Here is a 25,219-nt window from a genome sequence, read left to right as displayed (position 1 = left end):
GTCCCTCTCACCAATTAGATAGAACTAGGTCTCACAAGCTATATTAGGCTTTCTCTAAATTAATGAAAATGCACGCTTATGTTTCAAATATCCAGAAACAGGCATTTCAAATTGTAGTAAATTTATCATCAATGCTTCAGGCAAGATTTGGAGAGTATCTAGTAATCAAGAGAGATTCTTCCTGTGTTCGTCTCACTACATTAAGTCAATTTTTAGCACATATTTGGACGAGGAGAGTCAGTGTGACAAGTTCAGGTCATCACAGTTTTCCTCTGTTGTTGAGAACATTTTTGCATCAATTAAACTCTGACGTGACATAAAATCTTCATATGATAACATTTTGTTGTTAGAGCCGCAACTTGATAACTGATTCTGACATTGTCATAAACATTTTGAAATTGTAATATATTGTCAATCTTAGCATTTCTGTCTGAGATTACATAAAGTAGAGATATTTGACAACTCAAACTAAATGTTTAGACTGCAATACTAGACTAAGTAATACCAAGCAAAAATATAATATCAGGAAAATTAAAAAAAAAAACATAATCCTGCCAGTCATGCATATTAGTTTGTAAGATAGTGGGTGAAAGTATCTTACTATGTAAACAAACCAGTGCGCTCTGAGCCCAGTACACTCAGAATATATTCTTGTGATGGTTATTTGTGCATGTGAAAGTCATGTTCCAGACACTACCACCTACTTAAAAATACTGCTGCATTTTCCCTTCTCTGTCAGAACTGATGGTGAGAGAGAGCCATCCTGGATGAGTGCCATGCCAGCGTGGAGTCTCTTCCCAAAAGGTGCTAATAGAGTAACCTACTGGAACAGCTGCTGCTCCTTGTACCTATGCCCCAAACCTTCTACCCATGCAGCCACAGCCGCCATGCCACACAGGGTGGTGAAAACGAAAGGCATTCAAGACTTTTAAAGAAAATTGCTGAATATATCACTTATACATTGCAACATGACCATTTTACTCTGATTTGCTTTCCGGCTCATTGCTTTTCACACAAGACTGAGGTTAGAAACTGCAATTCCATGTAAATCACTCTAAAACCAAGAACTGTACCAGACTAAATCAAATTTTAATACCTCTAGACATGACTAATTTAAGTTTGTCACTGAAATAGTTTAACTTTTTTCACATATTAGGACATTTGGATTTCCTATACTGCTATTACAAAATATTGATCTTAAAAAGTGATCAAATAAAATCGACAAAGAAAAAGTAAAACACTGTGATCCAAATTGGTTAAGTTGTGGAATTTCACTTACTGTTCCACAATAGTGTTTAAATTTTGTCTGAACCCACAAGTCAATACCTACTTATACTTAACACATATGAAGTACAAATATGCTTCACTACATGCAGATAACAAAGCAATGATATTTCAGGCTCAGAGGAAATTATCAGGTATGTTTCCAGCAGGATGTACACAGGATATGAGGGCAAGATATGACCATCATCAATTTGGAGGATGCAACAGGTTATAGAGGAAAAGTGTGCACATACAGAGAGACTATATACATCTGCATGTAACCTTTCAGATCTCATTTGGGGGAGTTTTGCCTGTTCTTCTCGTCAAGGCTAGTTCTATGAGATTGAAATCTGTTTTACACTGCTGGTACTACAGATAATAGAAAATAGAGCTCTCTATGTTATAGATCATAGAGATTATTCAAACACTAAAATTAAAATGATGTTGAAATTGGTCTATACTTCAATATGGGAGAGTGTTAAAGTACAGATTATTTTTGTACTAGAAGAATTTAAATGTCTTCAGTCAGATGGACAAACTGCAAACACAGGTATCAGTTACTACTAAGTATACTGCATTTAGACCACAGGAGCACCATGAAGTGTTGATATGGATCTCTAGGGTGGAGAACCTAAATGTCTCTACATGCCTGCTGCTCTGACTCATCTATAAGGTCTATTGGCACCACACCTTCCTGATAAAGGGCCCTCCTACTCAACAAAACCTGAGAGGAAAATGATGCTCCCACTCATTTTGCTGGGCCCTCAGGGAGTTTTTGTAACCTCAGCCTCCCAGTAAGACTGGGCCTGATGTACTGAGCTTACAAGTTTTGAATTTTAAATGATGTGATCCCTACTTGCCTTTGTTTCACAGAGAAACTGAAATAAAGACCATTAACAGAATTTCTATATCCATGATGACATTAAATTGTAAAAATTTGATATTTCAGCTGTGGCCAAGTTTGAAATGTCTTAATATTTCATGTCAAGAAAAAACAGTGTCCAAAACTACCAAAAGCTAGAAAAGAAAAAAAGAAAAACTACATGTGCAAAAAGGAATACTTAAAATGTAAATATGCAGTCAAAATAACTGTTAGTTATTTCAGATTTCTTATTTACTTTATAATCCTGACTAGTAATTGTAAATTAAGTCATTTCATGAGAATAAAATAAATAATACAAAAACATTACAGATTTTTTTTTGTTGGCAGAAGGACTAATGACAGACATTAAGATATTGAATATATACAAAGCACCAAGCTAAAACAAATAATACATGAACATGAAAACACTTGGTAACACATGCATATTTTTGTAAAATATAAAATGTTTATTTTAATACCAATGTAACTCTGAATAACACAGAGAAACTTTAGTCACTATCTACCTCATTAGTCTTATAAAGCATAATGGAAACTTACTTTTGGAGTTTGTCATATTCTCGCTCAAAGTCTCTTTCAACCTAAAATAAAGAATGCATTGCAGGTATATTAGCATTTTGGCATAGTACAAATAATGACTCCAAAAATTGTAACGGACAATAAATACATGTGCGAAATATAATTGTTTCCAGCAACAATGATTACTTCAGAAGGCATTTGTTTTCCCACTTGGACATATTCACGGTCTTTACCTGTAGGATTATGCACCAGGATTGACGGACAGTGGTTTGAGCAGCTGAAATGCAGGTAAAATAACTAGGTTATGTTTAATAAATTATTTTATATTTAACTAAACCTCTTGCGTGGATTCCTTCCTTTCTTGTCCAGGATCTTTAGACCTACTGGTAAGATTAAAGTTTGGGCCCTTGTTAATCAACTTAGTTTGCAGTTTGCTAAATGGTCATCTAAATTGAATTGCTTTTTGAGTACAGCCAAAAGTTGTTATGGTATTTTAGACTGTGACTAACATCTTAGGAAGTTCTAGAAGTTCAGATCATTAATATTGCAGTTCTAAATAACATTAGTTTGGATCGGTTACATCAATTTAGAGTTTTTGCGGTTGGAAGAGAGCAGCACTAGTATTTTGCTCAGCTGTTAAGTCCATGAATTTAGGGTTTCAGATATCCTTTTTGGCGAATATAGCCAAATGAGTCTCTCAGTTAAGTAGGTTTAAGTGGTTTATTTGTAGACTTAAACTTGAATAGTGTTGTAAAATATGTAACTTGGTAACATTTTGGTGTACTGCTGTGGTTGATGCTCATACTTTAATTACAGCTTTGGTTGTTTGATGCTAGAAGTTTTTCAGAGGAGTGTTGTTTGGGAATGTTTGGGAATTATATTAGTAGCAATTTCCAGTGATAAAAAACAGTTTGGCCATGCATTACTGTATGTGCTAACCAAGAACACTTATGTGTCACTACTCCTTAATTTGTACCTGGCGTACAATATTTAACTTGTTAGTTTTGTCTGGTAGCTTTGACTCTATTAACTATTTTGAATTGCTGTGAGCTTTGCAGTAGCTTGGTTATCTCTTTGTTGGCATCTTGGACATTTTGGTTAGTGTGGACGTTTCTGTTTGGAGTAACATTTTGGTGTGCTACTGTGGTTGACGCTCATACTTTAATTCCAGCTTTGGTTATTTGTTTGGCTGGAATTTTTCAGAGCACTGTTGTGTGGGGGTGTGCATGTGTAACTGCAGGCTATGTGGTGTTGGGCACTTGTGTTGAGATCTGGTGTTCATTTAGTTTTTTTATTCATTCTTCTGAGATTAACTGATTTTCCCATTGAATTTATCTACAAGACTAGATTTGCTATTCTGAGGCAGATACTTATTGCACTCTTCTGTATACCAGTTATATTACTAGCAACTTTTGGTGATAAAAACCAGTTTGACCATGCATTACTGTACGTGCTAACCATGCACTCGTATTCACCACCACTCCTTAATGTGTTCCTTGGGTAGGAAAACTGGATCTGATAAAGTGATTGGCGTCAGGTTGTTCTGGTTGTGTGGTAGCCATTGTAATAAATAAATCAGGACCCTTCCACACTCACTCAAGGGAACGTAAACTATAGAATAATCTTAATAATCCATACAACAGTGACACCGCTTGTACTGAATGTATACAGTGTTTTTCACTTTTTAAGGTCTTTTTTAAACCTAGATATTGCGGTGTACTATAATGCATCATGTACCGCAGAATTATATCATGATACAATTGCCTTTGTAGGTATTGTGATAAAACTGAGCTGTTTGTTAATCTGTGACTCCCACAGTAAAACTTTGCTTTAATCTCAGAGTTAATCTGAGTTTGGACCTACTCACAGCTGTCACCATCTCTCCCACTCCATGGTTTTTGCCTAGGATGGCACAGGAAGCTGGAATCCCTGTCTCACAGTCTAAATGCCAGGCCACAAACCTATTATGGTGGAAGTGGTTTTCTCCAGCAAGAAGAACACCCTCTCACTGTCACTTCAAGGTAACCACCTCAGCCCCCTTGAAAGACTTAGACAAATTGACATCTAATAAATCTTTGTGGACGACAGTATTTAGACTACTATTCGTGTGGTCTGTGCCATTCGTGAAGCTCAACAACTACAGCTTTTAAACTGCTGTTTTACCTGAATGTCTGGATAGAGTAAAAGTTTGTTCTTGTGACTTACAGTTTTAGAGACAATCTGTTTTTTTGGTTGTCCAATCTTGAAGGGGATCCTGAAATGAACACGAAAAAACATGCAATGAGTGCTGACAGATACAAGCAACAGGAAATGATTACCAAAAAGGTGAGATTAATGAATGCTTAAATTGTCAACAGTTGCATGATGACCAACTAAAGGACAGCTCAGGTCTACCGGTGTATTAGTGCCTCTTTTAGATCACTGACACAGACAATCTGAGGCTGTCAATCCCTGTTCCTCTCACACATGTTGTCAGTGACATGTACATTAACTTTGTGTCATCACTGATCACATCTGGCTGCCACTGCAAGCAGATGTCACTTAACAGAAGTGGTTGTCCCCTCATCTGTGTGATTTTACATGACCCCAACTGGCAATCAAATGCAGATGTTATAACATCAAAAAAATAGCAACCCTCCCCCCCCCTAAACCACCTTCATATACCAGGACTCAAAAAGACAAAGCCATAACAACAATCAACACCAAAACATGTTACGAGGCTCACTGTATCTGCAATAGTTTCACATAATTTTCAGGATGAAGTACAACTTTTCTTCACTCGGGAAGCAAAAGACACAGAGATTCTACTTTCAGTAAAAAGAAAAAAACTTGTTTCGTCTTAGTTAAAACACAATCTTTTATCCCCATTTCAAAACCCTTGCCTATGCCTTAATAAGTTGCTGCAGCGCATCAGAGTGCCTTGGATATCCATGAGACAGAAAACACTGCCTTATCATTGTGATTTGCTCTATGTTGTACGTTGTCATTGATGTTGCACTAATGGTCTGAAATCTAAGCTACATGATGGACAGTTGCTACTGACAGCCAGGGTGAGGCAGCAGCTGTGTCAAAAGAAAGGTGTGTAGACTAATGAGATGGAAAAGTGAGGGTGTGATGTAGGACCTTATTGTGCAACCAGGGAAAGCTACAGATGTGTCAGGAAGATCCTTTTGACTACAGCTCAATCACAAAACTCAACATGGTCAAAAAAAACCAAAAACAGTATGATTAAGCCTGGGGGGGAAATACATAAAAAAAAAAACAAGTTTCACTGGTGGCTTAGGAATTACATTGATTTTGACGTTCTGGTACTTGATATTATAACAAGGACTTTGACCTGGTGACAACCTTTTTTTGGTAAATAATAATAATAAAAAGAATAAAAACCAGTTACAAATCCCTGAAAACATTTTGCTGCTTTCGCTCGGGGATTAGTTTCACCCACTATGTCACTACTTGGGTGAGCCAACATGGAAAAAAACCCACAGAAATTACTCAGCTTCATCTGACTCACCTTTCTCCGATGAGGTGATAGGTACACTGCAATGTCAAACTACGTGCATTACATACCCACGTACCTGTCTTTGAAACTGTTTGGGATTGTTTACCCAAAGCACAACAGCTGGAGATTTAAACATGGAGAGTTTTAGATTGGTGTTCTCCCAAAGTTAAAACAAGAAGAAACAGCCTCCACACTGCCACACTACCTCTTGTAAGATCAGTTAAGATTTAAGACAAAACAACCATAAAAGAAGCACTTCAGCCCAGTCAGACTGTATAAGAAGAAATCAGCAGAAAGTTTATGACTTAAACCACACATTAAGCATTGACTACATATCCCATCTATTAATATAGCTGAACATACATTTTGTGATGATGGTTCTATTTGTTAACGCAATCTTTTGTTCTGCACATGCATTTACAACCAGTGATCTGCAACACTTTTACTTTGAAGTCTATGTGTAGAATTAAGCTACAGTTTAGGCACAACTTACAATTAAAAAAAAGTAAGTCACTACAGAAATGAAAGATACTAATCAGTTTTAACAATTAAGCCCAACTACTGGTATAAAATGAAGAGGAAAAAGTAATAGAAATAATAAGAAATTAATTAATTAAACAGAGAGAGTTGCCATTTTTAATTATGTTTATACGTTTTTTGTACGGTGCATGAAATGACTGACTGATCTTACAAGATCAATATAGTTGTCCTTAAACCAAAAGTTCAGGGAACTGATTGGAAACTTTTTGCCAAGATTGCCCAACATTTGGAAGCAGGTTTTGAGCTTGTTCTTATTTAATGGGTGTGTCAAGCTATAAATCATGACATCCACAGCAAAAAGACAACAGAAGGGTATTATGCAAGAGTGCTTTACAAAGGAAAAGAGGTACGTATATTTAAATGTTTGTTTTAAATGCTCTTGGGTTTTTCAGTTTCTCTGCAGTTTGGATCCAAATGTGCTTACATCAAGAGGATCTGTTAAACTGTCACTATATTAGTGTGAATTTTCCCTTTAATGTATCAAATGACACACTTGCTTTGGGGGGAAAAAAATGAAGGAAGCTTGTAACATTATAGATTCAGAATATGTGCACTTCAGCAAAGAGCCAAAAAAAGTGGTCACTCTCTTCAGCTGCTCATGAGAACTGGCAAACACACCGGGTGAAGTGTGCTTTGGGGAGGGCAACTGCAAGCAGAGAGAGAGAATGAGAAAGAGGGAGGATGGTAGTCACTGTGAGAATCATTTCTACTGTTTCTTCACACAGCAATATTTCTGTAGGGGCTGTCACATTTAGAAACATTGGTAAGCCCAGTCCTGTGAACTCAGAACTAGAATCTGACATGGCAGAGGACTGGTCAGATGACTGCTAAAAACAAAGAAAAAATGTGCGTTACACCAACTCAAATCCACAATTTTCTGAAACCAAATTTAAGCCAAGTGATGACACGCATGAGTAGACGCATAAATAAGGATTTTTCAAACAACTATGAAGACACATGATTAAGGTCACAAATAACAGTGCCAAAACTTCCCAAAAATACATATGAACTAAAATCTAAAAGGTCCATAGTTTCTATGAGTCTTCCAGACGTACATCTTCATCTTGTAACTGTGTACTCTCACAAAGCAGCAGTACTAAAAATATGCTTATCGGACGGTAAAAGCTACTGTTGCCGTCTTTCCTATTTAATCCAACGTTTTAATCGATCACCATTAGACCTAAGAGTAGATTACCATGTATGATTGGCTTTTCAGAACCCAACCTGTTGGCTAGGTTGAAACCCTACAATAACTCTCTCTCTCACTTAGCCAGAGACCCAGCATAGCAAGAAGTCGTTTTTAAAGAAGTATCAAAGCAATAAAAAATGAAAAATCCCACTACTGGTAAGAAAATAAAATTAGATGCAGAGATTTGTCAGCTCGGTCTTTAGCCTCAGTCTGAAGTGACAGCTTTTATAACTATGCAAAACATATAGACATATAACTATGTAATAACATGGATTTAACCAAATAACTGGGGAGAACTGCAGTGGATCATGATTCTGCCCGTTCCTTGACCAAGACGCATTTAAACTGGCTCTTTACACATGCAGTCATTATCAAAAAGTTGGTCATCTCACATTTAATGAGCTATCTAATCTTTGCTGTAATAGAATACACGTCACTGCTATCAACAAAGCACGTAGGCAAGAACAAAGACATAACAGTCTTCTTGATTCTGGACACATAATGCACCAACTGGAGTAACCATTGGCTTTTCAATAAAACTGCAAATGTGTACACCATTAGGAAGATAGTGCATCATTTGACCTCAGATATTCCGTGGAGCACAGAAGGCTAGTTGAAGATGCTGGGAAGTGGAATTGTTCTGATGATGACCCTGAAGTCAAACCGCTCACGTCATAGAACCAAGTGTGCAGGCCCTGCTGGAATGCATCAGTCAGCAGAGCCCATGAAGGACTCTTTTCACTGGGTGAGCACCCCACTCTTGACCTTGCGGTTGGCGGTGCGTACTGGTAGATGTGTCGTTTGCCAGCTATTGACCAAATGACTGAACTGAATGACGCTATCATGGTTACTACTTACAGTCTTGCCTGAATGACACTAAGAACCTGAAATATATTACAAGTGAGTTAATATACATACGCGTCATAAGTGCACTGAAAAGTTATCTTCTTTGCATTTTCTCTAGAATTACAGTCATGAATTGTGAGAGACAAAACATGAATTATGCAAATTTCCTTTTAAATGTGTAAAATGCCACATGCAATTAGGGGCTGCTATGATCAACCCCTGTTATTTGTTTAAAAAAAAAAAAACAACATAAAAAACTGTATAGTCATAATTTAGTCATAAGTTCAACTAAATGTAAAATATGCTAAACAAGAGAGAATGCAACAGTTGTGAACATAAATATGTTTCAAATATGACAATCAAAAAACCAATCAAATGTGTGTTTTAGTGGAGTGCTGGTAAATGTATGTCATTTAGACAAGGATCTCACAATAAATGTTAAAACGAAGGCAAAGTCCTGCCTCTTCCTTATGTCACATCTGTTGTCAGTGTTTATCACTCTGGTTAGAGGATGAAGGGAAACTATCCTTCTAGCCACAAAGTACTGCTCACAATATTGCACAGACTGGATTATCAAGCCTTTATATTAACGTTCTTAATTACTAATGTCTGTTTGGATTATAATGTAGCTTATAAACAGTAGTCTTTCCCTGACAGTCTCTGGAGTAACTTTGACACAAAGAACTCAGGGCAAATACTGTACAAAAATCCAGTGTATGGGATGTTTATGCTTGCTCCTGAGTGCCTTGCTTCAGTAGTAATCTTCCACTTCCATTGTCAAAAGAGAGCAACACTAGCTAAGCATACTGGGTAGCCACTAGCTTCAGCCTGGACAATAGCTGGTGAGTGTTTACAGACAAGCAGGTGTCATCAATGCAAACTACAATGCTACACTGGCAACCTACTTTTGGCCAAAGCAATTGCAAGGAGGTTCAGTAAGGCTACGTCCACGCCTCATTTCTGTCTGTTATTTATTTACTTTCTGGCTCTTTGAAACGTCGCAGCAAAATGTCGAGGAAATGCAGAGTTTTTTAAATGGACTAACAATGAGGTGGAGTTGTTGCTGCGAGTACCACTAAAGTACAAAAAAGTACAAAGCAAGTGAGAGTTAAAGAATTTGAAGAAAAGCTATCTGGAGCATGTAGAAACTGATATTAATCTTTAATAGGGCTGTCAAAATTGAGCGCAAACAAAACAACTCCTGTGTAACGCTATCTTAGTTTAATTGGTCACATGACTGCATCACATGACTAAAATGTGTCAGCATTTTCAAAAAGGCTCTGGGTTCACTGTACACACTGCGATGCGAAAACGGCGTTTTCAAATGTATCCGCTTTGGAGAGCGTTTTCAAAACGCTGCGGTTTCCTTGAACGAAAAAGCTGTCTCAGTGTAGACGGAAGGTCAAAAAGGAAAGAGAAAAAGATGCGTTTTCAAATAAAAACGTATTAGTGTGGACATGGCCTGAAGCACCATATAACTCTTTGCAATTGATTTCCCCTGCCAGCAACTATTCACCAACCAACTGGGAAAAACACATTTGTCCCTAGCAACTTGTGGTTGGCAGGGTGTCACTGACCACTCTCTAGGCCTGCTGATTTTACAGTGACTCCCAGCAACCTCCAACAACCAATCATCGACTGGCTGGGGAATACGCATTTTTCTCGTGCGACCGGTGGTTCCCAACTAGTGTTTAGCCTTGTGTAACTAGGGCCTTGGCACTTTCTAAGTGGATGGAGAAAATGGTTTTAAAAGGGAGCACCGGAGTGTTAGGTTCAAAAAGGGTTTATATGCTTTGCGGATTAGAATTTTGGTTTGAATTTTGGAAATCAAGCTCAAATGTCTTAGTCAAAAAACTCCAGTTTTAACCATCTATAAGTGCTGTCATCTTTCTTTAAAAAAAAATCATGAGATAATGGTTGAGTGTTAGGGGAAAAACCCACAACATTAAAATAATGCAAAATTTCTCTCTTTTTTCTTGCCTACAAACTGTTTACTGTTATACCTTCACAATGATCAACTGCTTACATCTAAGGCTTTAAGGGAGTTTAATTTAGCCACTCCACCCAATACAAGTAAATAACCTGTGGAAAATAAAACAGCTTCTGACCATGTGTGTCTAAAGTTCCTGGCAAAACCCTTAACCAACAAAAAAGCTTATATAAGCAGAATGCTAGTGATTTATTTCCATCCCTGTAAGAAAATAACTAAAAGATACGAGTATTTCTGGAATATACATAATTGACACTACATTCACAACAAGAAACTAAACTTTGGTGGGGGGTTTTCTGTAAACAAATTCAAACAATGGTTACAGCCAACAATAAGTGAACGGGCTCTCCATAGATGGACTCTGATTACAGTCATTGTAAAGGGCAATGCAACAGCCTTTCAACAGTTCTTCTGAACATTCATCCAGTCGACTTTTACACACCGCATGCTGCTGGAGACCCAAGAAAGCAGAGTAACTGGAGTCTTGAGATCACTCCAGTGTGAAGGAGACTCACTTTGGAGCTCTTCTCATGTGAGATTTCATAACTATATAATCAGTAGGGATATTACCAGAACCAATACTCTTGGTAGGGCTGCTTGATTATGGCAAAAATGATAATCACGATTATTTTCACTGAAATTGAGATCTCGATTATTTGACGATATTTATTTAACCCTTTAAGACCTACCATAGAACCAAGTCCGCCAGAGCTTATATTATTTTTTTACATGTTGTAGTGCCATTTGTGGAGATAAGTGAACGTAAGCCCATATTTTAATAATATGTATGCATTAAGTCCATAGTAACTACATTAATTGCAAAAAAGTGCAATAAACTACAAAAAAATTGAAAATCGTTTTTGTGTTTTTTTTACATATATTTCTACTTGGAGAAATTTAAGAGGTTTATCCCTCAAAACTTTAAATACAAAAAAGTTGCAAAAAATAGTTTACAACAACAGGAAATTTATTTTGAGTGTCTTCATAGTTTTATTTTGGAGATACAGCAATTTTTATATACTGCAGGAAAAACAAAAACAATCCTATGATGCAAATTTGCAAAGAAAACAGCAGGTGCATCAAAATAAACTATTTCCAGCAGTGCAATTCGAGTTCTAAGCATCCCAGAAACTATTCAGAAAAGTCAAACATGACCAGTATAGGCTTTTAAGGCCTACAAGTAAAAAAACTACATTTTCCGCGAAAATGACATCACTTCCGGTTTCGGGCAGGAAATGGCGGACATGTGATAGTTAGCGGTGACGTCTGTTTCAATGTGCGAAGTGTTACGAACAGCTGATCGGATCGGCAAAGCGTGTTTCTGGAATATTATGTTTTTGTTCCTGCAAGCGCTTTTTATGCAATTTATGTGGAAGGAAACCGTGACCGAGGACAAGCTGATGGCATAAGATCGTAAGTTTCATATGCAAAACAAATTATTGCGCTAGCTTACACGGTTCAGGTTCTACAGGGATTTAAAAATAGTTACACAAAACGGAGCGTGCTGCTCTGACCGGCTTTAAAGGGTTAACAATAACAATGTATTGAATAATGACTTTAAAAAATAATATAAAATAGTGTGCAACACCACTGAAGTTTTTTTTTTTACCTCTCTTTTCAACCAACGGCAGTCACTCTCCTCTCCAAATAACTTCTGCTTAGCTTTCCGAGCTTCCCTCGGGTCCTCTTAATCAGCGGTCTCCAACCTTTTTTGCGCCACGGACCGGTTTATGCCCGACAATATTTTCACGGACCGGCCTTTAAGGTGTCGCGGATAAATGAGGGAGGGGCTAATAATCGGCTCAGTCATTTTTAATGATCGTTGAAAGCCCAGATCGTAATTGTGATTAAAATTCGATTAATTGAGCAGCCCTAACTCTTAGTACCATTCAATATCAAAAGGTTTTGTTTTTCTTTGGTAGCATATGTATCACATGGGTAATTCTTTCTGAAGTAAAGGGGGAGCATGCATTTCCAACTGTTCTAATCAGTCTATATATGCTGAAGAAGAAGAAGGAAGAAGTCCTAAACTACAGGAAAACCTACAAATGGAGTGGGGTGATGGGGGCAGGGTGATGATCGATTTACAAACCACAATATAAAAATAGCACTGGTAGCTGCCAATGCTAACCCCTTAGCCTCCTACTAGAAGCATGTGTGGCATGAATATGAAAATCCTAGGTGATTTTCAGAAAAGTTGACCTCTGACCTTGACCCAGAGGACACTGGGATTCAAACTTCTCTGAGATTTTAGTAGATGTACCCATGGTATGAATTTGAAAATCCCAAGTCACCTTGATCTTGTTATCATGTTCACAAGATTTTGAGAAAACCTGACCTCTGACCTTCAGGTCAAGGTCACTGAGATTTGAACTAATCCAAGATTTTTGGGAGTTGAACCTATGCTATTAATTGCAAAATCCTACACCACCCTGTATTGCATTCACATAATTTTCAGAAAACCTGGCCTCTGACCTTGAGGCCAAGGTCGCTGAGATTTGAACTCATCTGATTTTTAGTAGCTGCACCTGGAGGGTGATGACAATACCCCATTGGCCTTTTAGAGCTGAAGGATAAAGGTGTATGGTGTAATCCGGTCTTTAAGCCTGACGTCATTAGGCGTGCCTGGGCCCAAACTCCGCTGCAGGTCCCTAAGTCCAACGATCACTATGGCATGACTGAGAGTTAAAAACTGTCCAAATCCTTTCATCCGTAATAAAATGATCAGCGTTGCTGCTCTACCAGGTCTAACAATTAAGTTCAACATCCAGGCATCCATGAAAACCGAATTTATGAAATTTAACGGAGTTTGAAGTTAGCAGGAAGTTAGCTCGCACTCAATAAAAGTTAATGTGAGCGTTCCCGAAGGTTCGGTACAAATGCAATCGCATGGCAGGATGCTGTAAACGGACCGAACTTAAGTCGTGAGAACAACTGAGATAATCCATCCACAATACGAGGTTAGTTATTAATATACTGCTGCATGGGCTGAGCTGTAGTTACATCGTAAGGTTTTAAAAACTGAGCTTTAAAATGATTAGCGGTAATAAAAACCGAGAGAGGCCGACAGTGATTACTGAATGTTTTTAGGGGCTTGTTGAGATTAAATAGAACAAAATACAAAGCATTAAAACATGTAAAAAACACAAAAGCCTTATTAAACGCAGAGTAGTTTGGACCTGGAAGCAGGATTCATCAAGTCATCACTTAAAGACCGGATAGATAACCCCATGATGGGGATATCAGGAGCCACGCTGTAGAAGTTTTTGCTGCTTTCGAGGTTCAAATTTAGCTTCAGGTTTTATTTTATTTTATTCTTTCTGCTGTAAAACAGCAGAAATTTACTTGGGCATTCTGCGAAGCTCTGCCAGAACCCAAATAGCCAGCGAGAGCAGAGCCACTGAGCCAGACTGGTGAGTTGCAGCCAGCGGAGTGGGGACATAAAGTAACAGCGTGGCGATACCCCATGGTGGTTCCTGTGTCATCAAACTAATGCCTGTCCAGTACCAACAAAGCAATTGACTAATTACACTGTTGTAATGTCACAGCTGTCCAATGTGGGGGGGAAAAGTTTGTTTATATAAAGCTCTCTTCTGGAGCAAATGTTAGCATTTTAAGTGTTCTCTTTATTACTTTATACAAGATAATAAACATATTTTTAAGTAAGGTTACTCATGTTGATTTACTGATGATTGTAGCATTATCTTACCTCTTGGCTAATGCTAATTGAATGCTAAAATGTAAAAAAAAAATCACCTAAAAGGCCTGGCATCCACATCTGCTTAAAGAATTCAAACTGAGACTGACAATCGCCCTTCTTATACAGTGCCAAAAAATGATTGTCTACCAACAAATGACTTCTGGTGTTCGCTCAAAAAATCACTGCCAGTACCTGAACTGTTGTAAATGACTTGGTGGCCAATAATTCCTCAAACAATATCTCTCATGAATGACATCAAGTCATTTTTCTATATTCTTTATTTATCTATGTAAAAAGTCTCATTGACATTAAAAATGTCTTTTTCAAGAGAGAGGCCTGGAGGCCAAAAGAAATGGGAACAAATATAACATAACAGGTCTATGAAGATATTTTAAATGGCCAAAAAAGAACCGAATTGAGTATAATGTAGAGTATGAACTAAGTAGGTACAATAATGCAGTCATAAAGACAGTTGCATAACAGATTATTTATTTATTTTATGTACAACTCCCTTTTTTAAATTTATGTACAACTCCCCTTTAAATCAGCTTGACTGCAGTCTATTTACCATTATAAGCACAGGCATATAATGGTAGACATATAAAACAAAACACAGAAACATTGGAAATCACTTTTTGGCACGACTCCTGCGAGACACACAAATGAAGACGACACACAGCTATCATTGCTTAGAAAATCAAAGTTCACAAAGAGCCCAAAAACATGTGTCAACATACCAGCTAGTCACAGCTGATTACTGTCGACCGACGTTTAAATCCCTTTAAATTGCTTCACCGTAAACCCGTCCGACCTGACAACTGACGACACGAAGTTTCCACGTTTAGCAAAAGCCACAACCCTAGATTTTATTAAACAGTAGAAACAAGAAGCCTAAACTTAAAAGAGCAGTTAGGTCATTTTTCCTCCCTAATTTTAGAGCAACTAGGCGAACTAACAGCTAGCTAACATATACTGTACAAGTAGCTCGTAAACGACTTTGTCGATCCTTTTTCCTCGAAGTGCCAACTGTGTGTAACAACTACAGCCTTGCGGCCACATGTTTTACAGAAAGGGTTTTGGGGCAACCTAGTCTTACGGAAAGGTTACTAGAAGACGTTTTTATTCGTGAAACACTTGGTTTGACACGCTAAAGCTAACTCTAGTTACACTATAGGTGCCTGTGAGCGCTTCCAGATTATAGCCCGAGCCCGGTCGACAAGTCAGTCCTAAATTAACTTGAATGGATCGTTTACAGTTATATTTTATTCATAACAATGTAGTCAGGGTACATACCAGCTCATTTTGGGTGAACTTTTACTCCGGTTTCATTGGGTAGTTTTACTATCTTCCGAGTATTACTCCTTTCTACCAGTCAGCAGTCGAGCTCAAAACAGGAAATCCGGAGCTTAGCCGCGTCTGCTTCCTCTAAGGAAGTTTTGTGGGACACGAACACAGCAGCGACAGGAAAAAAGTCACTTGGAAGCACATGTAATGTAATATCAGACTGAAACGTCGCCTTTTTGTTCTTTTGACACCCGAGTAAACTGAAGGCAAGTTATATTTTTCTTTATTCAAGTACTTATACATAGAAATAACAAAACAATTGCATTACAACAAACTGAAGTGCCAGGTAAACAGGGGAGCACACCTCCCCATCACAAGGATATAGTAAAATTCATTTCAATATTCAGCTCATCATAAAAGGACCTTATTATAAGGTAATAAAAACATGAAATAGGCTAAAGACATCCACAACATTTTAAACAAGACCCCTTGTTTTTCTTGAACAAAAAAAAAAAAAAAAAAAGCCAACAGAACAGTTATCCCAGTGTGTGTTTCCAATTGTCTGTCTTGCATTGTTGTAAGGTTTATCCCATTTCACCCAATGAGACTTTTTATTTTCATGCATAATAAAGAAATGAGCGCCACCCACTACAGCGTCTGAGGGTAGCACTTTGGAACATTTCCGTGCACATGCAAACATGAGGATACTTGTAATGAAAGGAAACACAACACAACAGAAAACAGGGAGTATTGACTCCATCTGAACACCAGTGTCACTGCCGAAGACCACAAAATCCCTGAAGCCACCCTGTAGTCCATAAGATGACGTGAGTTACCTATAATATCTACACATTATTGAGATCTCTTCAAACATCTTTTTTTTGTTTGTTTTTTTTTTTCTTTTCTTTAAAAAAAAATCCTACAGTTATTAAATGTCATGAATGAGCCCAAACCTAGGGATTTGCCCTAGGCCAACTTTACGGAGACCAAATCAAACAGTTGCACACAAACATTAGCACAAGGCTGCCTTCAGTTGCAAGCAGAGGGAGGTCACATTTATGATTTGTTGCTCCTGCGGAGTTCTCATCATGCATTGTTTTTGATCAGCCAACCCTGCAACCCAGTTTGGCACAAAGATGGCCGCTGATATTGGCTCAAGTCCAATACGGAGCATGGGATGAAGCAAATTCCAATTTCAGAGCTTTCAGCTGCCCACTATTGGACAATAGACCGTAAAAAAAAAGAAAGAAAGAAAGAAAAAATTATTGGAAAAGCATTATTAAAGGTGGTGGGTTTGTTTCTGAGTTTAACAGTCCATTGATGTATGTCTGTACCATTCACACCTTACTCAGATGGTTGTTCAGAAGAACATGGAGCAGGCTCTATTGTTCAGCCGCTATATTACATTAAGGGAGTGGGATGATAGTGGTGGTGGGGGGTTACTCATTTTTTTAGCCACAAAACAATAAATGACAGAAACAGTGAGACTGATAAATATTACGTTTGTAGCTGTAATTAAATGGCTTCATGGAGACGCCTTAGTCTACATCAATCTTTAACAGAAAGCAACATAACACAGTTTGTCTCTTGGAGGAGAGCATAACTTTGGGTCAAATCAATTCAAAATAATCCACAGTCTAACATCAAATTAATCTACATGAGCATCAGTGATAAAACATTTTGGTTCATGTGCCGTATATATATTCTTATGTGCTGACTCCATGAGGATGTATGTGACAATACAACCTACGTTAGACGCCGTCGCTCAAACTCCACTGCAATGTGTGAAAATGAGTTGTTGTTACAAAGCCAATAATGTGGCAATACAGACAAGGAGGGGGTTACATAATGTGTCAATCTGCAAAAGTAAAATGTATTCAGGACTTTGTTTGTTTGTGACATTATATTAGATCACAAAAGAAATCTTTAGATGATGTCCATCCATGCGGTAGAATCATTTATCTCTCTGTGATACAAAACCATTGAATTGCAGTTAGATGGCACAGGGCTGTGTTAACTTTTAGACTATCTCAAAAAGTGCAAGGAGGTCTGTTCATGTAACCACGTCGATGAGCTGAGAAAAGGCTCTCTGAGGCCAAATTAATTGGAAAATAAGTGGACACTTGCCAGGAAGCTCTGCAATGAAAACTGTAACAGGAAAGGGAAAGTATGGACTTTGGAAGCTCATTTCTGTGTGCACTGTGCTCTGTGTGGCATTGCTTTTCTGAACTTTACTGTTGGCCTTTACATTTGTCTCTTCATATTCTCTTTCAGCCTGATTGCTGTGTTTGCTGACCATTTAAATGTTTATTTCTTTTTTTTCCCCAGCTGCTAACGTTGTTCATATAAATTCTCCGCCTCACATAAAGCGTACTCATTATCAGCCAGAGTGCACAGCTAGTAATTCGAAATGTTGTCAAGGTGAATAACAGGAAGCATGTTTCTTTTAAAAAGAGGACCGGTGTTTGAGAAATGATATAAAATCTGAATTATGCTATCACATGGACAAGGTTATTACTGCACAAATATTTCTTTAACTCTTGTTTTGTTTGCTGAATCCATTACTGATATGTTTGATATCTGGTCTTTTTTGCTAGCCTCAACAATAATTTATTTATTCCTTAGTCTTATTTTTCTTTTTAACATGTTTCATTGGCTTTGCCCCAAAGTACAATACATTTATCGTACTGGATAAAAACGTCATATTGGTATGTCAGTTAGGATGTTTTGCATTTGCACCACATAATCATAACACAGCATTGGAGGGGGGAAAACCCTTCTTGCTTTCCATGAGTAAAGCAAAGCACTATTATAAAATGTGGTTATTATTATGATATCAGTCAATATCACTATAACACAGAAAATATTACAAAATATTTCCTTAAACCATAAAAGGTGTTTCCTTCTGTAAGCACAAATCTAAGCAATTTAACTAAAGAGTCATTTGTGAAAATGATCAGCATTGCACTGTAATAAACTTCAAAAATTAAAAAAAAGATCCAATCATTCGGGCGAACATCTATCTTAGAGCAACCAGTGCCTTTTTTTATTTTAAATACAGTGGGGAAGATGTGCTAATTAAAAGAACCGATATTGCTATAATGGAGATACACAATATGTAAAAAAAAGAAAAGAAATCTTGTCATTTATTCAGAGAACACATTAGTGCTTCCTTAAACCAGTTTCCACTTTAAAGCATACACATGGTGCAGATGCTATTATTCTTTTTTTTTTAATGGGAGATAGCACACCATATTTGGCACTACTGTAGTGCTCCAAAAAAAGTTGTTGTTTTTTTTTTTGCAATCACCTATGACAACAAAATATTCTGTATTATAACTACATTACTAAAAGCTTTAAGACACATTCTGCACAAGCATTCAGTCAACTGAAAATTCTTGTTTATGCAGACATTTGTATTTACATAGTGTGCATGAAGGCATGCACATAAATTTTATGCACGATTTAATACTGAATTATGGTGCATTTGACATTTGAGTACAAAAAGTGAAACTTCTACTGTAGCTACCTGCATACATATTTGTATTCTGTACAACAACAACAACAAAAAAAACACAACAAAAAAAAATCCAACATGTTAGTTTACAGCTCAGTCTCTCTGTATTAAAAAAAGATGTAAACATGGATTTGGATGTTTCTCTTTTCCTCTTATGGGATACTGCTCCTCATTCAATGACTTAAAACCAAGCAGTTTAGTCCTTTTACTCCAAGAATCACACAGAAGTGGCCCCTGTCATTTTTTACCCTTATTTAGCTTTGCTTTCATATACTGCTGGTTTGCAACCCAGTGCTTATTTAAACAGTTCAATTCGTCTAACTGTGCTCTTAGTTAATTTGATTTATGGGTTGGTGGCATTTGTCATGACTATATTGCATATAATTGCAGAACTCAAGAAAACTGAGAAATGAACAGTATTGGTGAGCTTTTTCTAAAAAAAAAAAAAAAAAAAAAAAAGGAAAAAGAAAGCAACAGAAATTATATCTGGTAACGCCACATGAAGCTACCATATAAAAAGGCAACCCCCCAAAAAAAACCAAACCAGTGTATCACAGTGACTACAAATAAATAAGTATTGGCAAAGGCATCGATTGCTGCAGGCGTGTGTGTACATGTAACAGGACAAGACATCGGTTTTGCTTTGTGTGACCCAGTCAAGTCGTTCTCTAGATCTGACTCATTTGTGCAGGTAAATCTAAATCTGGTGTGTGGTTAATGAATCTGAGCTTTGCTTTAACTCAACGTTTGTGCTAAGCTGATACCACTGCTATGTTTTGGCAAATGTCAGGCACAGTAAAAAGAACAAGGTTGGCTGCATCACCACAATACATTTGGCACATTCCTTTGAGAAAACAACATTCAAAAAGAGGTGGAAAAAAAAAAACCCAGAACACAACAAAAAGACAGTCAAGTGCCACTAATAAGGTTTCCATGACGGTACACAAATGTAACCAATTGCACTTTTAAACAGCCTACTAAAATTAATGCATACATCCCCAGACCACTCGTTCCTCATCTCCCTCATAATTCTGTCTGTTTCGGCCCTTATCCTGGATTCTGGCTTCCTTCCAATTTAGAAAATTTCATTCAAATTTACAAAAGTGTATCCACTCCAAAACCTATAGATACACACGGTGCCCTTTCTTTGTGTTGGCACTGTGTTACAGTAGCTGAGGCTCTGAGTTGCTTGAAAGAGAAGGGCGTAGCAGCCTTTCCCCTCTTACTTAATCTAAAGGCATCCATCTCAAAAATAGAAGGAACTGAAAAGAGCAGGGGTGTAAAAGAGAGGAAAAGAGTCACCTATTTATCTCATAGCAGACGTGATCCCTTCTTCCTACGTCTCTTTATTGTGTGTGGTGAGGGTCCAGTCCAAGTGCACGTAGTGATGGTCATGACGTTCCCACAGTTGGCCCCCCGCAGGAGCTGGGCGGCGAGCTATGGCTCCCAGCTGCCCCACTGCTCTTGTCAGCTGGCTTCTTGTCCTTCTGTTTCAGGTGCACCTTTGCGTGTCTCTTTCGCTCGTCGCTTCTGGCAAACTTGCGTCCACAGAACTCACAGGAGAAGGGTTTCTCACCCGTGTGCGTGCGAATGTGTGTGGTCAGATGGTCGCTCCTGCTGAAGGAGCGCATGCATATTCGGCACTGGAAGGGTTTGTGACCCGTGTGGATGCGGAGATGACGCGTGAGCTCGTCTGAGCGCGAGAAGCGTCTGTCACAGTTCTCTGCCGGACAGGCGTGCGGCCGCTCGTGGACCGGGGTTTTGCTGGGACGGTTGGGGTACTTCCGTGGTCGGATGGGTTTTAGGGTGAGTGTCTGTGGTGGGGGGTGGTGCTGAGGTGGGTGCTGCTGCCCGCCGATGAAACCTGGGTGAATTTGCTGCTTGTCTTTGAATGCTCTGATGGTCTCCAGAGGCGTGATGGGTGGAGGGTTGACTCGGATGGGGTCCATGGTCTGAAAGGGCTTGTGCTCCATCACGCCGACCTCCCCTTGATGGTGGAAAAGGTTGTAGTCGGGGATCATGGAGAAAAGACTGCCATCCATGGAGGCTTTTGATGTGGAGTGATAGTCATTGCCAGGGTAGGCTAGAGGCGTGCTGGTGGCAGGGCTGTGGTGAAAGGAGACCTGATCCTGGTACAGGTCACCACAGGTGGAATAGGCAGGCAGTGGTGGACCATATACCTGCTCCATGTCTGACGTCTGTCCGCCCATGCTTGCTGCGGAGGATGATGTCTGTGTCGTTACTGTGCCGGGTGATGGAGAAACACCGAGGATCCCCGCGCTCACAAGACTGATGATATTGTTATCAGAGCACCAGCCAGAGCCACCAATGCCACCTGAAGGAGGAGTGTCAAAGGCAAACTTCCCCAAGTAGGTGACAGTCTGCCCGCTGCGGTTGGACTGGAAGCTGGATCCATACTGAATCTCCGAGGTTGCTTTCTCGCTTCCCATGCCCAGATCCATGATATTATCTAGATGAAAGCAAATAAAAAACACACATGAATAAATCATCAACGTGATGGCTCATATGTGAATTTGAAATGTAATCATTTCATAAGAAAAGCCCAAGAAAGTAATAACATGGCGTACTCTCTGGAGAAAAAAACAAAAACAAAACTTGGCTACATGAACTTTAAGCGGCAGTCCTCAAGGTTTGTCCGGAATTCAGATGTTATGCATACCTGTGCAACAGACAACAAATGATGAAAAATGAAAGAAGTCCCATAGAGTTCATAAAGAAATGTGAACGCTGTCGGACCTGTAAGTTAAGTGACTGACTGCTGCATCTGAGAGAAGGGTGTCTCTCTCTCGCTCCTCTCTCTCTCAGATCCCACAAGCTCTCATAAATCAAGACCTAAACACCCCCTTTGATCCAGTCATTGTGTCCCTCAGGAGGACAGCCAAACTGAATGGCAAGATTTGATTTCTTTACAGCAGGGAGGATTATAAAGGCAGACGCCACATCCATCACGCTCAAGGATTCAAAACACATACGCAACAAAGAACATCTGGGAGGAATTTTACGTGTTTCCTACCCCATTTCACAAAATTTCCTTGATATTTTCTATCGCTCACACTTCAACCAAGAACGAACAGTCTCTCGTGCACATTTGACTTTGTCATAAGATGCTTTAAAACCCACCAAATACAGATGTACTTAATAGGTGACATATACATGTGCTGGTTATATACTCTAAAAATTAAATATGAGACTTTCTTTTTTTTTTTTTTTGTAAATTGGAATTCTCTCTTCGCCAGCAGTTAAAAAAGACGTCTCTTTTCATTTATATTTTCCTTCCCAGTAATTACAGCCTGCTGGAATTTGGCTGAAAAGAAAAAATTCTGTGCATTGTGCACCATACCATTTAACACATGGAGACTTGGAGCAAGCTATATTTTTCTATAACATTTATAAAACAAGTCTCAGTTTATGTTTATTATTATTATTATTATTATTATTATTATTATTATTATTATTATTATTAGTAGTAGTAGTAGTAGTAGTAGTAGTAGTAGTAGTATTATTAGTATTATTTTTGTTATTGTTATTATTATTATCTAATAATCTAAATCTTTTGGAGGTATTTTGTGTAATATGATATTTTAATGGAATGAGGGACATTAATTAAAATCACCACTCTTTTATTATAGGTCAGATTTGAAGAGCATAGCACACACCTGCTCCACCTGTAAAATCACAGCATAATACGTTCAAATTGTACTTTTTAAAAATTTTGTATTTTACCCCAAATAATAAAGAAACAGGAGGAGAAAAACAGACGGACCTATTGTAAATATATGGCTTACAGTTTACTGAGAGAATTTCAGCAAGGGGAGAGGTTTAAAGTAGCAACACACACTCCTGTAACCCGCAACATCTTTTTTTTCCTTATTAAGTTTCATTCATTTTTTTAAACGTCCCAACCAAGGTCTCAAAATATATTCTACTGCCGAGTCAAAACAAAATGATAATAATAATAATAATAATATGGCACACGTATGTCATAAACTTGTATTTATTCCAATTTTTTTTTTAAAAACCAAAAATGTCACGTGTAACACCTGGCGCTTGGATAATTCAAAGGCACACCTCTGAGATAATTGAGGGGGAAACATTTCAGTTTAAAATGAATCTAAAGATCTGCTTTAATCTGTGAACAAAACACCTGAAGAGGAAATAAAAAGAAAAGAGGGTCGTGCAAGTTGTGCACGGAGCAGGTAAATCACAGTTACTAAATTAAAGGAAACGTGAAGTTAAATATTTGATATATTTTCGTGGATCACAGACCCATCATCTCAGAGGGTTAAAGCTGTACAGCGAGGGATTGATTTAATGCCAATCCACGACACTGAGCCGAACAACAAGTCGACTTTAGGTAGGCGTCTGAATTAAATATAAATATGTTAGCCCGATTTGGACTACGCGATAAATCAGTTAATATATCCGGCCTTGCCACTCACTGAATATAAGCAGGTTCACGGGCCTGACGTCTAAACGTGTTTCATATAGGGGGGGAAAGCGGCCACACACGCCTACTAAAATCTGACATGCTAATAGAGTTGTGAATGAGAGTCATTGTCTAAAGTAGTTGATCCATCTTTGCGGGATATTAGATGAACAAATCGGTGACAGTGGAGTTTGACCACATAGGCCTAATTAAACACATTTTCCCTCAGCGTAAAGATCTCAGATTCAGCCACGGAGCCCTGCGCGTTTTTGTTTTTTTTAATGGACTTTGCGCAAATTAGCCGTTTTCCACTCACACAACCTTTCACATCCAGACATTTCCTCAAACGCGCTTCAGCTTTGTTGAATTAAAGCCACTTTAAGCTACGCATCGCTACTTAAATGAAACACGTGAGCCGATGTTTTAAAAGTTTTTTCTACGCGTGAGTAGGCAGCAGTTGGCTTTTTCGGGCTGGAATCCTGGCATCTCGGCTGTACGGACAATGGAATTATGATAACGACAGCAGTAAAAACACACACGATCAACTGAGTGGCATTTTTTGCGTAGTCTGTCTAATGTAAAGAGGGCGATGTTCACCTGAACCCTCTCAAAAAAAAACAAGAAAAGAAAAAAGTCCAGGTTAGAATTGTGCCTTTGTGCGCAACAGCCTAAGCGCAAACAGGTGCTCCAAAGCCCCGAGACAACTGTTGCCGTCCGCGCGCATCGCAGTTTGAGCCACTTTTCTTAAAACACACACACACTCTCTCAAAAGTAGATCAAGGTCTTACCTGTGTTCATCTGTGAATAGTGATTAATGGATTCCGTACTGGTGAAAATATTCATAGACGTCGGGATGTCCTCTTCTGGGTAGAGACTGTCAGGGATCGTGTTTATTAAACTGCTCATGGTAAGAGGGATCTTGTCCGCTAGTTTCCCTGTCATAGCAGTTATATTCAGTCCGACATTTATAAAGGGCAACGCGCAGGTATCCCAGACAGTTACAGAAAAAGAAAAAAACACCGGGTGTTCTCAAAGTGGAAAACACAGGTGTGGATCGGGCGTGAAAAAAAAGAGAGAGGAGCAGGAATGAATCCTGTTGCTGTAGCTATCCAAGTATCCCGCGGAGGATGAGCAGCGCCGGTTATCTCCCCCTGTGTGATCACAGGCTATTGTTGTTATTAATCTGATCACTGTGGAAGCTGATGGGCTGCTTGTGGGGGAATTTGAAGTCTGTGAATCAATGGAGGAGGTGGTGGTGTTGGTTGCACAAGAGCAGCTCTACTTGCTCTATTGGAGCTGGATAGGGGACTCCAGTCTGCCCGTATTAAATAGGGGGATGGAACATTTGTGTGACGTAGATGACCATATATGGACATGGGCGCCTAGCGCCAGGCTCTCCACGCGTCAGTCGGTGGAAACTACAGTGGAGGCAAAAAGGCTCCGACAGACAGATAGCTGCAAAGTTTACAAAATCCACATGCCACATCCAGCTGCGTCCTTCTTCAGGAAGACCCGCGGCTCTCATGTGTTCCCGTCCTTGTG

The 25,219-nt window shown here is 38.7% G+C and overlaps 2 protein-coding genes across 3 annotated transcripts in view; both read right to left on the bottom strand.

Annotated features, from left to right (window-relative positions):
* bin3 (bridging integrator 3) overlaps window positions 1-15,862 on the bottom strand; it is a 31,917-nt gene extending 16,055 nt beyond the window's left edge. The window contains exons 1-3 of one of the 2 annotated variants that reach the window (XM_005922658.3): window positions 15,723-15,857; window positions 4,868-4,916; window positions 2,684-2,724 (exon numbers count right to left, since the gene is read on the bottom strand). In XM_005922658.3, coding sequence (XP_005922720.1) covers window positions 2,684-2,724; window positions 4,868-4,916; window positions 15,723-15,730 — 98 coding nt within the window. In that variant the 5' untranslated portion in view covers window positions 15,731-15,857. Of the gene's footprint in view, window positions 1-2,683; window positions 2,725-4,867; window positions 4,917-15,722 lie in introns of both variants that reach the window. The other variant, XM_042221184.1, reaches the window with a different exon arrangement.
* Window positions 15,863-16,217: 355 nt separating this feature from the next.
* egr3 (early growth response 3) lies at window positions 16,218-25,032 on the bottom strand. The gene is made up of 2 exons (XM_005922656.3): window positions 24,466-25,032; window positions 16,218-21,700 (listed from the first exon to the last, which is right to left on the bottom strand). The coding sequence occupies exons 1-2, from the start codon at window positions 24,617-24,619 to the stop codon at window positions 20,622-20,624; spliced, it is 1,233 nt and encodes a 410-aa protein (XP_005922718.1). The 5' UTR covers window positions 24,620-25,032; the 3' UTR covers window positions 16,218-20,621.
* Window positions 25,033-25,219: the final 187 nt, after the last annotated feature.

Source organism: Haplochromis burtoni, unplaced genomic scaffold (assembly GCF_018398535.1).
Source record: "Haplochromis burtoni strain Fernald_Lab_line unplaced genomic scaffold, NCSU_Asbu1 Contig_62, whole genome shotgun sequence".
NCBI lineage: Eukaryota > Metazoa > Chordata > Actinopteri > Cichliformes > Cichlidae > Haplochromis > Haplochromis burtoni.
Note: the sequence above shows the minus strand (reverse complement) of the source record. Positions and strands in the feature narration are given on the sequence as shown.